This window comes from Neomonachus schauinslandi, chromosome 3 (genome assembly GCF_002201575.2).
Source record: "Neomonachus schauinslandi chromosome 3, ASM220157v2, whole genome shotgun sequence".
In the NCBI taxonomy this organism is placed as follows: domain Eukaryota; kingdom Metazoa; phylum Chordata; class Mammalia; order Carnivora; family Phocidae; genus Neomonachus; species Neomonachus schauinslandi.
In genome coordinates this window covers 57796923-57812138 of record NC_058405.1, presented here as the reverse complement: position 1 = coordinate 57812138, position 15216 = coordinate 57796923, and the positions used below count along the sequence as shown (strand labels likewise).

The 15216-nt window shown below is 41.1% G+C and overlaps 1 protein-coding gene across 1 annotated transcript; it reads right to left on the bottom strand.

Moving 5' to 3' along the window:
• Nucleotides 1-4680: 4680 nt before the first annotated feature.
• On the bottom strand, nt 4681-8616 carry NUDT15 (nudix hydrolase 15). Its single transcript, XM_021689444.2, has 2 exons — nt 8459-8616; nt 4681-4912 (listed from the first exon to the last, which is right to left on the bottom strand). The coding sequence occupies exons 1-2, from the start codon at nt 8614-8616 to the stop codon at nt 4681-4683; spliced, it is 390 nt and encodes a 129-aa protein (XP_021545119.2).
• Nucleotides 8617-15216: the final 6600 nt, after the last annotated feature.

Genomic DNA, 15216 nt, shown 5'->3' with positions numbered 1-15216 from the left:
ACTGAGCCACCCAGGCGCACCGGTAAATTACATTTCTAAGCTATCCTCCATCTTTTTAAAAGGTAATGGAAGCTGTGCAGAGAATAAGAAGTATTCTCTGTGTTGCGGTACACTTTAGGTAGAAAGACAGTAGGGATGGGACCAATTTTAAAAAAATCCATTGAAAGAAGAAAGATTAAACAGTGTCTATTAGTTGTGAAATCCATAAAATTCTAGAGGAACATTCTAGGGAACAGTGTTTTCCTTGATGAGTTTTTTATTTTTATTTATTTATTTTATTTGAGAGAGAGAGAGAGAGAGCATGAGCGGGAGGCGCAGAGAGAGAGAGAGGGGAAAGAGGGAGAGAGAATCTGAAGCAGATTCCAATGCTGAGCGCAGAGCCCGACAGGGTCTCCATCTCAGGACCGGGGATCACGACCCGAGCCCAAACCAAGAGTTGGCTGCTCAACAGACTGCACCACCCAGGCACCCCTTCTTTGATGATTTAAATGTCAATAACATGAGGGGTGCCTGGGTGGCTGGGCTGAACAACCTACTTTTGGTTTCGGCTCAGGTTATGATCTCAGGGTTGTGAGATCAAGCCCCCAGAATGGGCTCCATGAGCCCAGTGTAGAGACTCCTTGAGATTCTTTCCCTCCCTCTTCCTCCCACTCTCACACACAAGTGCTCTCTCTCCCAAATAAATAAATTAATTAAATCTTTAGATGTAAATAACATGAAAGCACAGATGCTCCTAACAGATGAATATATAAATACTATATTAAGATATACACTCCATGTTCAAACTACGTTTCCTCATGATGACATGTGTATACTTATGTTTAAGTGCAGTTACTTCCACTAAGTATTTCTCTGCCTATAAAATACAGGTATGTACTTTCACTCTGAGAAAGCAGGGGACAGAGAATCCATAAAGTTAGAACAAGTTCAGGAAGGAGTGATCAGCCGCTGTGACCACAGACTAAAAGAAAGAGGGAAGGAAGGAAGGAAAGGGAGAGAGGGAGGGAGGGAGAGAGAGAGACAGAGAGGTGTCACCCAGCAATGGTCTGCAAGATGCCGAATTAACAGAGTCTCAAGAGAGCTGTCTGTAAAGTTTCTCTTGTCTTGGAGAAAATGAAGCATCTGGCTGATCCTCCTAATTATAACTGGCTGGCTGGAGAAAAGATGCTCTAACTTGTAACCTGAAGCGGGCGATCCAGATCCAGGATCTGATGAACATGGGAGAGAGACCGCATGTTTATACTATAAATAAAACCACCACCACCACCACCACCACCGAGCCACTGCATCTTGGCTGTGCTGCAGCTGGTCCTCAGCAAGGGCTCTCAACTGGGAAAAAAATGAAAATAATGCCCGCTATATTGTTACTAAGGGATAGAGTGGAATGAGTGTTTCTGGTCAAATCTGACTTGGTGCTAGTAACCTTGGGCCTTATAAAATCATGCTGTTTGATTTCAGATTACTAGCATGTGAGAGGGTCAACCAAATGAAGGGAGACAAACTCAAAAAAAAGTTATATAAATGAATTTTAAAAAATCACAAAGCATGTAAAAAGGACTCAAAACTACCATATTCTAGGAGGAGAAAAACAATGCATACAATAGTAGAGTAACAAAAACCCTAATAACGAACTTCATAAAGTAGAATAGTCTTTTAGAAGTTGTTAAAAAGTAGGCCAGTCTAGGTACTGTATTTGGGAACCTCATTCCCTCGTTCCCTTCTTCCTTCAACATATTCTGAACAACGTACTCTGAATAGGAGCCAGGCAAAGGTGAATGAACCCAAATTCTGCCCTTTATGTATGCACAGTTCAATAAAGGAAAAACATTAAGTACGATCTGAAGCTGAACACTTGAACTGAACCTGAGATACCTTCTGAATGTCAGGGGAAGGTAACTAGAAATAGAGGTGGCCAGCACTCTGCACCAGGGGGCTCAGCTGGGCCCGATCAATCCCTGCAGGGACCGGGCGGGGTGGCCGGGCAGGGCTGGGGCCTGAGAGACACAGGCAGCTGACTGCCGACTGGTCAGAGCCGGTTGGACAGTCAGTCACTCCGGTGTTTTCTGCTCGGCCCTTATCTACAAATGAATACTTTCTATGTCTGCTTCTTATGAAGGACACTAAGTATACAAAACCAAACTATTTCATCGTTTTGTCTCAGGTTTTTTTTTTTTTTTGCCTGTAACAGAGATAAAAATAAGGAAATGGTCATTTCTTCCAAGTTGAAGTTTCTGTTTTTAGATAACCATGATCTGTGCTTATTTATTACCTGAATAAATGATGCCTCAAACTCGTTTTTAAAAATTTAGTTATATGAAATATATTTTGCTTCAGGTATATGAAATACATCCTGCTTTGTAGGAAACGGAGTCCTACAAAAAGTGTTAACGTGGAAATATCCATATTTACACTTCAATTTGATGTTAAAAAGCCAAGTAATCAACTGCTCCTCCCCACAGCTTCAGGATATCTAGACTATTGAGTTTTGTTCCCACTGTTACTGTCCTGGACTGTCCTCTCTCCTAGTCCTCAATTTATCCAGGATAATTAGGATGGGAGAGAGAGCAGAACTTGTAGAGAGCTCCCCCAGGGAACCTGGTACATTTCTCACCTACCTGTCCTGCTTTCCCTTCTTAAGGCATGAATGATTTTAGTTGTGCCCAAGGCCAACCGGAGGCCTTTGGATACTTTTTGGGTGTTTTTGTGTGTGTTACTGTGATATAAGAAATACATATCTGGCCTTCCTCCCTGTTTTCTGGCACAGAGTTCCTGAAACCTTTGTCATTTCCTAAGTGATAGGGATGAGAGGAACAACTTTTGTTATCCATAATAAACCCCTTTCAACCATATCTGAGTTTATGCTAATAAGCTGATGGGTCACTGGAGGTCCCTAGATAGCTTCAGGATGGGGGCTGGTGACCAGAAAGACTTCCCACCACCCACATCCCACCTGAGGTGAGGGGAGAGGAGCTGGAGATTGAGTTAATCACCAGCAGACAATGATTTAATCAGTTGTAGCAATAATAATATGCAATAGTCCCATTACATAGAAACCTCCATGAAAACCCTACACAACAGAATTCAGAGAGCTTCCCGGTTGGTGAACACATCAAGGTGCCAGGAGGGTGTCATGCTCCTTGAGAGTATGGAAGCTCAGCCTCCTTCTCCCCACCTACCTGGCCCAGTGCCTCTCTTCCATTTGGCTGTTCTGAGTTGTTTCCTTTGTCATAAACTGGTAATGTAAGGAAAGTGTTTTCCCGAGTTCTGCAGGCCATTCTAGCAAATTACTGAACCCGAGGAGGAGGTAGTGGGAAGCCCAATGTAGCCAGGCAGTCAGAAATACAGGAGGCCAGGACTTTCGACTGGCATTTGAAGTGACTGGGGACAGTCTTGTGGAACTGAGCTCCTTAACTTTTGGGATCTGATACTAACTCCAGACAGGTAAGAATTCAACTGAATTGTAAGACACCCAACTGATGTCTGGAGAATTATTTGGTGTAAGGAGAAAAGCCACACATTTGGTGTTAGGGTATAGTGAGTAAAAATGGCTCAGACTTTGCTAATTCACTTGAGATGATTTCCAGTAGTTATCTGTTTTATTAAAAAAAAAAATCATATATGACTCAACAGGCCTTTGGGTGGGACATGCCCTTCTGTTCATTCAATCAATTCAATCTGCAAAACACTTCAGTGATGATTTATTCATTCTGGAAATATCACTTCCTCCAGGCCTCTGCATATATGTCCCCTTCTCAGAGCCCTCCCTGACCACCCTATCTGATGCAGCACCCATGTGTCCCTATCCTTCTTATTCCTTATAATTACACTGTAAAATACCTGCCAATTTGTTGCCTTCCCCCCACCCCCAGTGAAATGTCACATCTGAGAGGGCAGGGACTTTGTTCTGCCCATCGCCGCTTCTTTAGTGCCCAGAATAGTAACGGGCACACAGTACTCAGGAACTATTTATTGAATGAAAAGATTCTTCCATATTAGAGAATAAATTAAATGTCTACAGGGGAGGTTCAGGACACAAGACCACTTGGATCAGGTTTCATATGGCAAATAATATATTTGATAAATTCAATATTTTACTCTTTGTCACGGACTTTTATGAAACTTGAAGAGAGGTGATACATGCAAAGCCCTTAAAACAACGCTTAGCACACAGTAAGTATCAATTGTTGTTACAGCTTTCAGAGCACCCGACGCGACACGGAGGATAACTGTTTTGTCTGGTTAGTCCCTCTCTATACAAGGAAATTTATACCTTTATACAGGTGAGAACACTGAGCATGGCACCTTAAATGTTTTCCTTAAAATCAGTCTGAAGTAAAATAAAACACTAACAATAAAACTAAGATTTACTGAGTACTTAGGCTGTTCACTTGGTTCTTTATGCGTATTAACTCATTTTATCCTTACAACAACCCATCTGAGGTGGTACTCTTATCATAGAGGAAAAAAGAGGCCCAGAGACTTTAAATAACTTGCCCAAGGCTGCAAACCTCTAAGTGGAAAAACCGGGATGCAAGTCAAATAGTATGGCTCGGGAGCCAGTTCTCTTTCCTGCTGTGTCCTTATGGTTTCAGGATTTAAGTATATTTACATTTCTGTACGAAGAGACTCTAAGTCTCTTCCCATGGCAACATACTGTAATACTCAGATGATATGCTTCTCTCAGAAGATGTATGAGTGTATTATAATTCTCTTACTTTCATTTTTTTCAGGCTCTGTGTTCTTGGGTTCCGGGTCATGAGTCATATCTACCTCTCCTTTCATTAGTATGGTCACATAATGGTAATTTTCTTTCTCAACAAAGGAATTCACAACTGAGGCAAAGCGAACATTTTTCAGGTGAAGAGCTGCTTCTTCCCAGGTTTCCCTTTGAGCACATTCTTCCCACGTTTCACTGGAAAACAGAAGCATACCACTGTATTCAATTCTGTTTATGTAATTTACTTTTTTGCCATGGAAATTCTTAGCTAGGAATTTCTAGTGCTCTGTCTCTGTCTCTCTGAAAAAATAAATAAAATCTTTAAGAAAGAAAAAAAAGAGTACAGGCTTTGGAGTTAGCTAGACCTAGGTTTGATTTCAAAGTCCATTACTTTCTATCTTGGACAAATAAAGAGATAATGCCACTCTCTCACTGGGTTGTTGTAGGTGTATGAAGAAGTGGATGATGTCTTTTCCTGCAGTCTCAGAATTTTTGATTAAGCCTCAAAATTGAGGACAATAGGCAATAAACACCTCTAAGTTCTAAAGAGTATGGCAAAAGACCAAACAGATGCCATCTAAACTCAAAAGTTTCCAAAGGCCAGAGTAGTCTTTTGACCTTCACCCCACCCAGTCTACATAATAAGAAAGAGAGATTTTTGGGAGGGAGGGAAGTTATGAATTTTCTTTTTTTTTTTTTAATATTTTATTTGTTTGAAAGAGAGAGACACAGCGAGAGAAGGAACACAAGCAGGGGGAGTGGGAGAGGGAGAAGCAGGCTTCCCACTGAGCAGGGAGCCCGATGTGAGGCTCGATCCCAGGACCCTGGGATCATGACATGAGCCGAAGGCAGACGCTTAACGACTGAGCCGCCCAGGGGCCCCAAAGTTATGAATTTTCAAGCATAGTAGCAATGTTTCCCTTCCTCCTGATGAGGGGACAACTCTGCCCCAAAGCCAAGTGAGAGGTGCTCCAAGAAAACTGGTCACAGAGATTGGGTGTGACTTCCAAGGAGAAACTGGTGTGTTACTCCCCTGCTAAAGACACATGGAGCTGCGGAAACTCAGGCTGTGCATCAGAGTAGGGGTGGTAGAAAGGTAAGAGCTCTTCGGTAAGTCTAAAATGTGTCCCTTGATGTTTAGGGATGCATGTGAAGACAGAGACTGAGGCTTATTCCCACCTTGAGAATCTGGAAAGCAGGAGACTGGCTAGAGAAGCCCATGATGAATGAGCAAGAGAAAAGGGTGACAGTGAAGTGACAGTGAAGGCATTATTTTCGATTGTGAATTTCCTCTGGGCCCAACAGATGCTACAAGAGACAACTGGGGACCGCAGCATAAAGAAAATGCAAGATAGTGTGCTAAGCAAAAGCTAAATCGGTCACCTATGTCAGAAAACTGTGCAGTATAGACATCCTTATAGGACTTCCAAACAACCAACGAATATACGCTGAGAAAGAGAGCACACCTGTGAATACTGCATCCAGAGCGTACCCATGGGGGGATCACAGCAGCACTAGTAATGTAAAAAGTCTGGCCCCCTCCCTTCCTCCCCAGCATCCTGGAGAAGGAAGGAAACCAGAATCAGTGAGAAGAGGAGGGCCCCCTCTTCTCTCCTTTTCCCCACTACAGGGGAGAGACAAATGCTTGGAAGTGGATCACAATGACCGAAGTGTGATTTATTTTATAATCAAGTGACAGGAAAACAATAGAATTTGCAGGAAATGTCTTGGAGCAGCAGAGAAGGGAAAGACAAATCATGTTTAAAGACAATGGAAGGAGAAAATAAAGCCATTTCCTATCTGTTTCCCATCAAACTTAGCCCAGTCAGTGTACCAGTCATATAAAGATAAGTGAAAGCATACATGTGAAGAGCTTAGCATAATATCTAGCACTTAGTAAAAAGCTCATTAAAGTTCAATTCTGGCTATCATCATTGGATATCTGAGTAAAGATTCCAATACTTTATTGTGTTATTATTATTAAGCTATCTTTAGCCATTGTTCCAGTAATTATACATTCTAACTAGTGCTTAGTTTGCGACCTAATGCCTATTAACAATTGACCAAGTACAATATAGTGTGCCTGAAATTTTATTAGTTATTAACTGATGGCTTATCTTAATTATCTAAAAATGATAAACTTATTGATGCTTTTTAAAATCCTGAAGACCATTTAAAAAATTCCATGTGCTACGAGATAAGAATTCCATGTTTCATAAAAGACAAAGTCTGGTTAAAGGGAACTAGGATCAAACCTCTACTTCTAACTAGCACTTTATAACAAATAGGTGGATTAGAAGAATATAGTCAGAATGTATGAAATTCTCCAAATGACCCAAATTCTTCAACATAGCATGGAAAGAAAGGGAAAGGGGGGGGGTGGATTACTGTTGGATTTGGAGACTTAAAAAAATTTATCAATCCCAAAGTACATGTAATATGTACTCCTCCTTTGATCTCGATTGGTATGAAACAATAAAAAGACATTTTCAAGACAATTGGGGAAAACGGTACAGACTGGGTATCACAGGTTATTAAAGAATTACCTTGAGGTGTGAAAATGGTATTTTGTTAAGGTGGGAAAACGTGTTTACTCTTGAAAAGCCTATTACAGATACATACTGAATTATTTAGGGGTGGTATAATAAATGTCTGAGTTTTCCTTTAGACGAGTCTAGAAAACAATGTGTGTCTGTTGCGAGTGAGCAATAAAGATGAAAGAAGAACAAGCTTAGTAACAGGTATATGAGGATTCACCAATTATTTTCTCTTTTATGCATGTCTGGAACTTTTACACTAATGGAAAAACAAGTCCTGGCTCTGAACGCTTTAGATGCTGTTTATCTGCTGTTGACTTTAACCGTATTCTCCCTTCAGAACCCACCTTTCAGCACAATCCCCGGCTTTCTGCACCCTTGGGTAGACCTGACCCTTAACTACCCGACTTCCTTTTGTTGGTCTGATCCATTATCAAACCACAGAATGCCAAAGCAGAGAGGGACATTAAAAAGTGCTTTGTTCCAACTTCCCCACTGGAAGGATGAAGACACTGAGGCCCAGAGAGTTCGACTAGCCCATCTGCTTGGTCAGGGTGCAAGTAAACCTGCTCGGGCAGGAAAGAGATCGTCTATGCGTGGAAGTTTAAAGCACAGCCAAACCATGCAAATACCTTCACTGGCAAAACTGGACTGCTCGAGGGTTATAAAAACCCACTTTCCGGGCGCCTGGGTGGCTCAGTTGGTTAAGCGACTGCCTTCAGCTCAGGTCATGATCCTGGAGTCCCAGGATCGAGTCCCGCATCGGGCTCCCTGGTCGGCAGGGAGTCTGCTTCTCCCTCTGACCCTCTCCTGTCTCATGCTCTCTCTCTCTATCTCATTCTCTCTCTCAAATAAATAAATAAAATCTTTAAAAAAAAAAAAAGACCCACTTTCCGTCCCTTACGCGCAAGAACTAGAAAAACGCACCACACACACCAGCTCGCAACCGTGACGCCAGAAGAAGAGGACTGTGCTAGCGGGACTCAACACTTAAGCCAGCTCCTTCCCCAGCCTCCCTAGCTCAGTGCCCCGCTCCCAGCGTGGACCTGGGGTGGGCGGGGTTTATCAGCCAGAGGGGGCGAGAAGAGGAACGCGCGAGAAGACGCAGCGTCAGCGTGCACGCAAAGACGCACGGACGAACGCAAAGAGTTCATCCTTCGCCTGCACGTTGGGCTTTCCCTGGGTGACCCCTGTAGCTGCTCACCCGAACTCCAAATGGCCTCCAGGAAGTTGAAAACTGCCGGCTCCAACTGACCCTTTCCTCTTGCCCAGGAGGACACAACGAGGATGCTGGCTGCTAATTACCACTACTCCTATCCCGACTCCAGGACGCCGCTGGGGAGGCTCCAGGCGGGCCGTCATCGCGCCCCCGCCAGAGGCCAGGGGAAGTGACGTTTGCCCCGCCCCCTGGGCCGCCAGCACTCGGTGAGCCTGCGCTGGCGAAAAACCGAAGCCAGAGTCCAGGGGCTTGCCTTTGTTTGCTGTCTCTGCTTCACGCGGTGGTCTCAGCTTATGAAGCTAGTGATTCCTCTCCAAGGATTGCCTGTCAAGGTTTTGTTTTAAGTAATGCTACTTACTGTTGCACTTTCAACATTTACGAAACATATCTGATATGGGAAACCAGGGCAAAAGAAAAATTAAATTTCCTTAGTACTTACAGCCCACTGATAGTCCTTGAAACAGGCAGAGTGACATTCCTCTAGGAACTCAATTTCTTCAATGTTAATACTTTGCTAAGGGCAAGAGGCATTCTTAGTCTGAGGATTCCCCCCTGACCCCCATCCTGTAAGTCTTCTTTAAGATACAAAAATTCCTTTGGAAATTTCCTTTATCTCTGTCCCCCTAGATGTATGTTGGTAATCATCCCCCGAACATATGGCCCACTGATAGGCTTCTGAAGGGTCTCATGACTGAGTTTTTACTAAACCATAGCAAATGACCTTTCCCTAACAAGCCCCCTCAGGATCCTGGAAACCTTGTTTCCAAAATACCTTGGAGGTTTGTACTGTCCCTAACCTCCTCCCAATTTGAAAGTATATAATCAGTCATCCCTCACAACCCCAGTATAGCTCTTTCTGCCCATAGGTCCTGTCCTCCTGCTTTAATAAAACCACCAAAGACTTACCAAGAATTCTTTCTTGACCATTTGCTCTGAACCCCAATTTCTTCATCAATATCTACTCTCAGATTCCTCCAAACTATGTATTTACTAGCCATCTGCTTTTATAAACCTCTGTGCCTTGCACATCCTATTTCTTTTTTTTGTTTGGATGAGCTTCTCCACCACAGTAAATTCATTCTAGCTATAGCTCAAGTCAATATGGTACCAGGGCAAGGACAAATGGTATAGAAACAACCTGGTATAAATTACTGAGAGTGTTAACATGGAAAAAAATTAAGGGCAGTCAATAAATTGTGCTGGAAGGAGCTAGTTATTTGGGAGCAAAGAGAGAACCTGTTCCAGGTGTTCACACACCATGCACCGACCAAAAAAATCCCAGCTGAATCAGAGTTGTAATGAAAACGAACTAAAAATGAACAAATGACTAGTCTCTGGATGGGGAGGATTTACTTTTTTTCATTAATATAAATCAGGTTTTACTTCTACCAAAGTAATGTGCATATAATTTAAAAACTCAAATGGTAGAGAAACAAGTTAGGATGAGTAGGGATGACTTTATCCACTAGTCCTGCTTTCATTCACTTTTAGCTCTTTGAACTATTATTCCTGATATTTGTCTACATATTTCAAGTAATATGTTTATTCTTCATGTTCTGATAAATGACTAAACATTTGTATAGCATGTTTCCTTCCACCCACAAATACGTCCTTTAATATGTTATGCACCACAAAGATATTCTGTCATATTTTCCCAAATAAAAATTGGCAACATATAGAAAGGATAATGTATCATAACTGAATGGAGTTATTCCCAGAAATACAAGGTGGGCTTAATATTTGAAAAATCAATCCATGTAATTTATGACATTAAAAGAGAGAAAAAGGAAACACATATAATCATTTTTTAAAGAGTTTATTTGAGAGGGAGGGAGGGAGAGAGAGAGAGCAAGCAAGAGCACAAGAGCATGGGGAGGGAGAAGCAGAGTCCCCACTGAGGAGGGAGCCCGATGTGGCGCTCAATCCTAGGATGCTGGGATCATGACCTAAGCAGGAGTCAGCTGCTTTATCCAGAGCCACCCAGGTGCCCCAACACATATAATCATCTTAATAGATGCAGAAAAAAACTTGAGAAAATTCAGTACTTATTAATGATTTTTAAAGAGTTAAGCAAACCAGAATTAAAGGAAATTTTAACAACCTGATATAGGGCATTTACAAAGACTTACAACTAACATCATATTTAATGGTTGTTATGGGCTGAGTCATGCCCCCCCCCCCAATTTGTATATTGAAGTCCTAACCTGCAATACCTCAGAATATAACTGTATTTAGAGAATAGGGCCTTTAAAGAGGTAATTAAGTTAAAAGGTCATTAGGGTGAATCCTGATCCAATATAACTTGTGTCCTTAAAGAAGAGGAGATTAAGGCAAACATAGACAGGGGAAAATCCATGTAAAAACACAGGGAGAAGACAGACATCTGCAAGCTAAGGAGAGAGGCCTCAGAAAAAGCCAACCCCACGGACACCTTGATTTTAGACTTCTAGATTCCACAACTGTGTGAAAATAAATGTTATTTAAGCCAGTTAGTTTGTGGTACTTCCTTATGGCAGCCTTAGCAGACTAATACGATGGTGAAAGACTAAGATTTGAGAGAAGCAAAGATACCACTTTAAGTCATCACATTGCTGGAGGTTCTAGTTAGTGCAGCCAATAAAACCAAGAAATAGTAAAAGATAGTTAAATCGGAAAGAAGAAGTAACTGTCTTTAATCACAGACAATCTTAAGGAATCCACAAAAAAGCTACTAAAACAAATAAATGAGTTTAGCAAGTTCATAGGATTCTAGGTCAATATATAAAATCAATTATATTTCCATATACAGATAGTCCCTAACTTACGATGGTTCTATTTACAGTTTTTTGACTTTATGATAGTGTGAAAGCAGTACACATTCAATAAAAACCATAATTTGAATTTTGAATTTTTATGTTTTCCCAGGGTAGCGACATGCAATGTGGTACTCTCTTATGATGCTGGTCAGCGGCAGTGAGATACAGCTCCCAGTCCGTATACAACCATTCTGCTTTTCACTTCCAGTACAGTATTCAATAAATTACATGAGATCTTCAATGCTTTACTGTAAAATAAGTAATAGTAAATAATATTTAATGAATTCAGAAACTGAATTTAAAAAACAGTATCATGGAAAATATAAAATATTAAGGGATACGTTTAGCAAAAGATGTGCAAAACCTGTACACTGGAAACTATTAAAGTTACTAGGGGAGGGGGCGCCTGGGTGGCTCAGTCGGTTGAGCGACTACCTTCGGCTCAGGTCATGATCCTGGAGTCCCGGGATCGAGTCCCGCATCGGGCTCCCTGCTCGGCGGGGAGTCTGCTTCTCCCTCTGACCCTCCCCCCTCTCATGTGCTCTCTCTCTCTCTCTCATTAAAAAAAAAAAAAAGTTACTAGGGGAAATTAAATAAAAGGAGAGAAATACCATGATTATGGATCAGAAGACTACATATTGTTAAACTGTCAAGTCTCTTCGAATTGATTTATATGGATTCAATGATATCCCAACCAAAATACCAGAAGGCTTTTTTTTCCCAGTAGAAATTGACAGACTGATTTAAAAATTTACATAGAAATGCAAAGGAATAGAATAATCAAAACAATTTTGAAAAAGGAAAAACTTGGGGGATTCATACTTCCTGATTTCAAGACCCAGGATAATGCCACACTAATCAAGAGAGTGTGGTATGTATGTGTGTATGTATGTATTTATTTTAGAGAGAGAGCAAGCACAAGTGGGGAGGAGCAGGGGGAAAGGGAGAGAGAGACTCCTAAGCAGGGTTCATGCCCAGCATAAAACCTGACATGGGGCTTGATCCCAGGACCCTGAGATCATGACCTGAGCTGAAACCAAGAGTCAGACCTCTAATCAACTGAGCCACCCAGGCACCTGTAGAGTGTGGTATTTATTAAAGCATAGACACATAAATCAAGGGAACAGAATGGAGAAGCCAGAAATAGACTTTTTTAACAGATGGTGCTAGAGCAACAAAAACAAAAGATCATTTATACTTGATGCCACATATAACAGTACATTCAAAATGGACTATTCCTAAAAAAAAACACCTAAAAGTACAAATTTTCTATAAGAAAATATAAGAGAATATTGTGATCTGGATTAGGCATAGATTTCCTAGATAGGACAGCAAAGGCATGATCTGTTAAAAACAATTGATAATTTGGACTTCATCAAAACTTAAAACTCGGGCGCCTGGGTGGCTCAGTTGGTTAAGCGACTGCCTTCGGCTCAGGTCATGATCCTGGAGTCCCGGGATCGAGTTCCGCATCGGGCTCCCTGCTCGGCAGGGAGTCTGCTTCTCCCTCTGACCCTCCCAACCCTCCCCCCTCTCATGTGCTCTCTCTCTCGGTCTCTCTCTCTCAAATAAATAATAAAATAAAATCTTTAAAAAAAAAAAAAAAAAAACTTAAAACTCACTCTCTTTGAGAGACACTATTAGGGATGGATTGTATTTAACCCCTCCCCAAATATATTTAATTATGGGGACTTTGGGAAGTAATTTGACTTAGATGAGGTAATAAAGGTGGGATCCTCATGATGGGATTATGCCTTTACAAGAGACCAGAGAGCTTGATCTCTCTTTCCCCAACATGGGAGGACATAAGAAGAAGGTGGCTATCTGTACACCAGAAAGAGGGCTCTCACAAGGAGTTGAATCTGCTGGCACCTTGATCTTGGACTTAGCAGCCTCCAGAACTGTGAGAAACAAATGCCTGTTGCTTAGGCTGCCCGGTCTATGGTATTTTATTACAGAATCCTGGGCTAACTAAGATCTAAACTATGTTTCAAAATGAAGACAAGCTACAGACTTAGGAGAAAAATGTGCAAAGCACATTTCTGATAAAGGACTTGGATATAGAATATGTAAGGAATCCTCAAAACCCAACAATAAAGCTAACAACCCAATAAATAAATGGGCAAAATTATTGAACTGAGATTTCACCAAAAAGCGATATGGGTGGCAAATAGACACATGCAAATATGTTCAACATGATGAGTCATTAAAAATTTAAACTACATTGAGGTACCTGTATACATCTATTAGAATGAATAAGATTTTTTTTTTTTTTTAATCACAAAGACTGGTAATACCAAATGCTGGAAGTCCAGTTAGAACTCTCACACAAATCTCTTGTCAAATAAATAAATAAGGGAGTGCTGGGTGGCTCATATGGTTAAGCATCTGCCTTCAGCTCAGGTCATGATCTCCAGTTCCTGAGATCGATCTCCCAGCTCAGCAGGGAGTCTGTTTCTCCCTCTCCCCCTGCTTGTGCTCTCTCTGTCTCTCTCTCAAATGAATAAATAAAATCTTAAAAAAATAAAGTAGTGATTTATAAACACACACACATACACAAAATAAATAATCTTTAAAAAAAGTTTATTAAAAAAAGAACTCTCACACATTGTTGGTGGGAATACAAAATGGTACAGCCACTTTGGAAAGCAATTTATTGTTTCATATAATGTTAAGCATAGGTTTATCATACAACTCAGCAATCCCATTCTTAGATATTTACCCAAAATAAATGAAAACTTATGTTCTCTTCAGGACCTGTATGCAAATGTTTTAGTGGCTTTATTCATAATAATCAAAAACTGTAAATAACTCAAATGGTCTTCAACTGGCAAAGGGATAAATCAACTGTAGTACATTCATCCAGTGTAGTAAATTCAGACAATAGAAAACTACTCAGCAATATAAAGGCACAGACTTCTGATACATTTAACATGGATAAACTTACATTATACTAAGTGAAAGAAATCAGACATAAAAAGCTACCATGTGTATGATTCCATTTCTATGACATTCTTTTAGAGGCAAAACTACAGACATAGCAAGAAGTTCAGCTTTGCCTGGGGCTGAGCACGTGAGGAGGTTGACTAAAAGGGCATGAGAGATGTGGGTGAAGGAACTGTTCTATATCTTGATTGTGGCAGTGATAACATGGCTACATGTTTGTCAAAACTCAGAATTATACACTAAAATGGGTGAAACTTACTATATGTATATTATACCTCAGTAATCCAATCTAACTTTTAAAAAAAAGCCAAAAAAGAAAAATGCAATCTGGAGTTACGGAAAGAAAAAGTTGAGTTGGCAGTTCAGCAGTGGAGAGCTTCAAGGCAGCACAGAGCTAAGCTGCCCTATTTTACCAATGTTAAAAGTTGTCATTCTTGTGTGTGGAGTTGTTCACTGGAGATTATGGTGTTTCCTGGGAGCTAGCCTTAGGATGGAGCCTGAGCTGGGGGTGGGGTGGGGGGGAGTGTGTGTTCAAGGTCACAGGCATCCTGTTAAGGAGAGTAGGCTACTCCTAACACATAGTAGGAAGTCAGGGGCTAAAGGGAGTGGTGGGCGAGGACAGCCTGTGACGTTCAGGAGTCACATTTAGTAGCCAGTTTAAAGTTCTCCTTTATTGGGTTTATAATTCCATTTTACTATCCTGAAGCCTTCAATAAAGTCTGTTTACATGTTACAGGCTGGTCTTAACCTATGCTTTGAAGAGTTGTGTAAAGATGTGAAAAAAGAATAGCATCAGGCCCAAGACGCACTGAGGTCAAGGAGAATGTCTTTGATCTCAAAGTTCTGGGGACTTGGAGCAGTGACTGACATGTAAGTGCCCTATAGATGAATACTTGAACAGAAGCTTCTCTCCTTATTATTGATGTGGAGAACAAAGGCAAAAGAAAAAAAAAAATAAACTTCCTTAAACTTACAGCCCACTGATAAGTATTTGGGACAGGC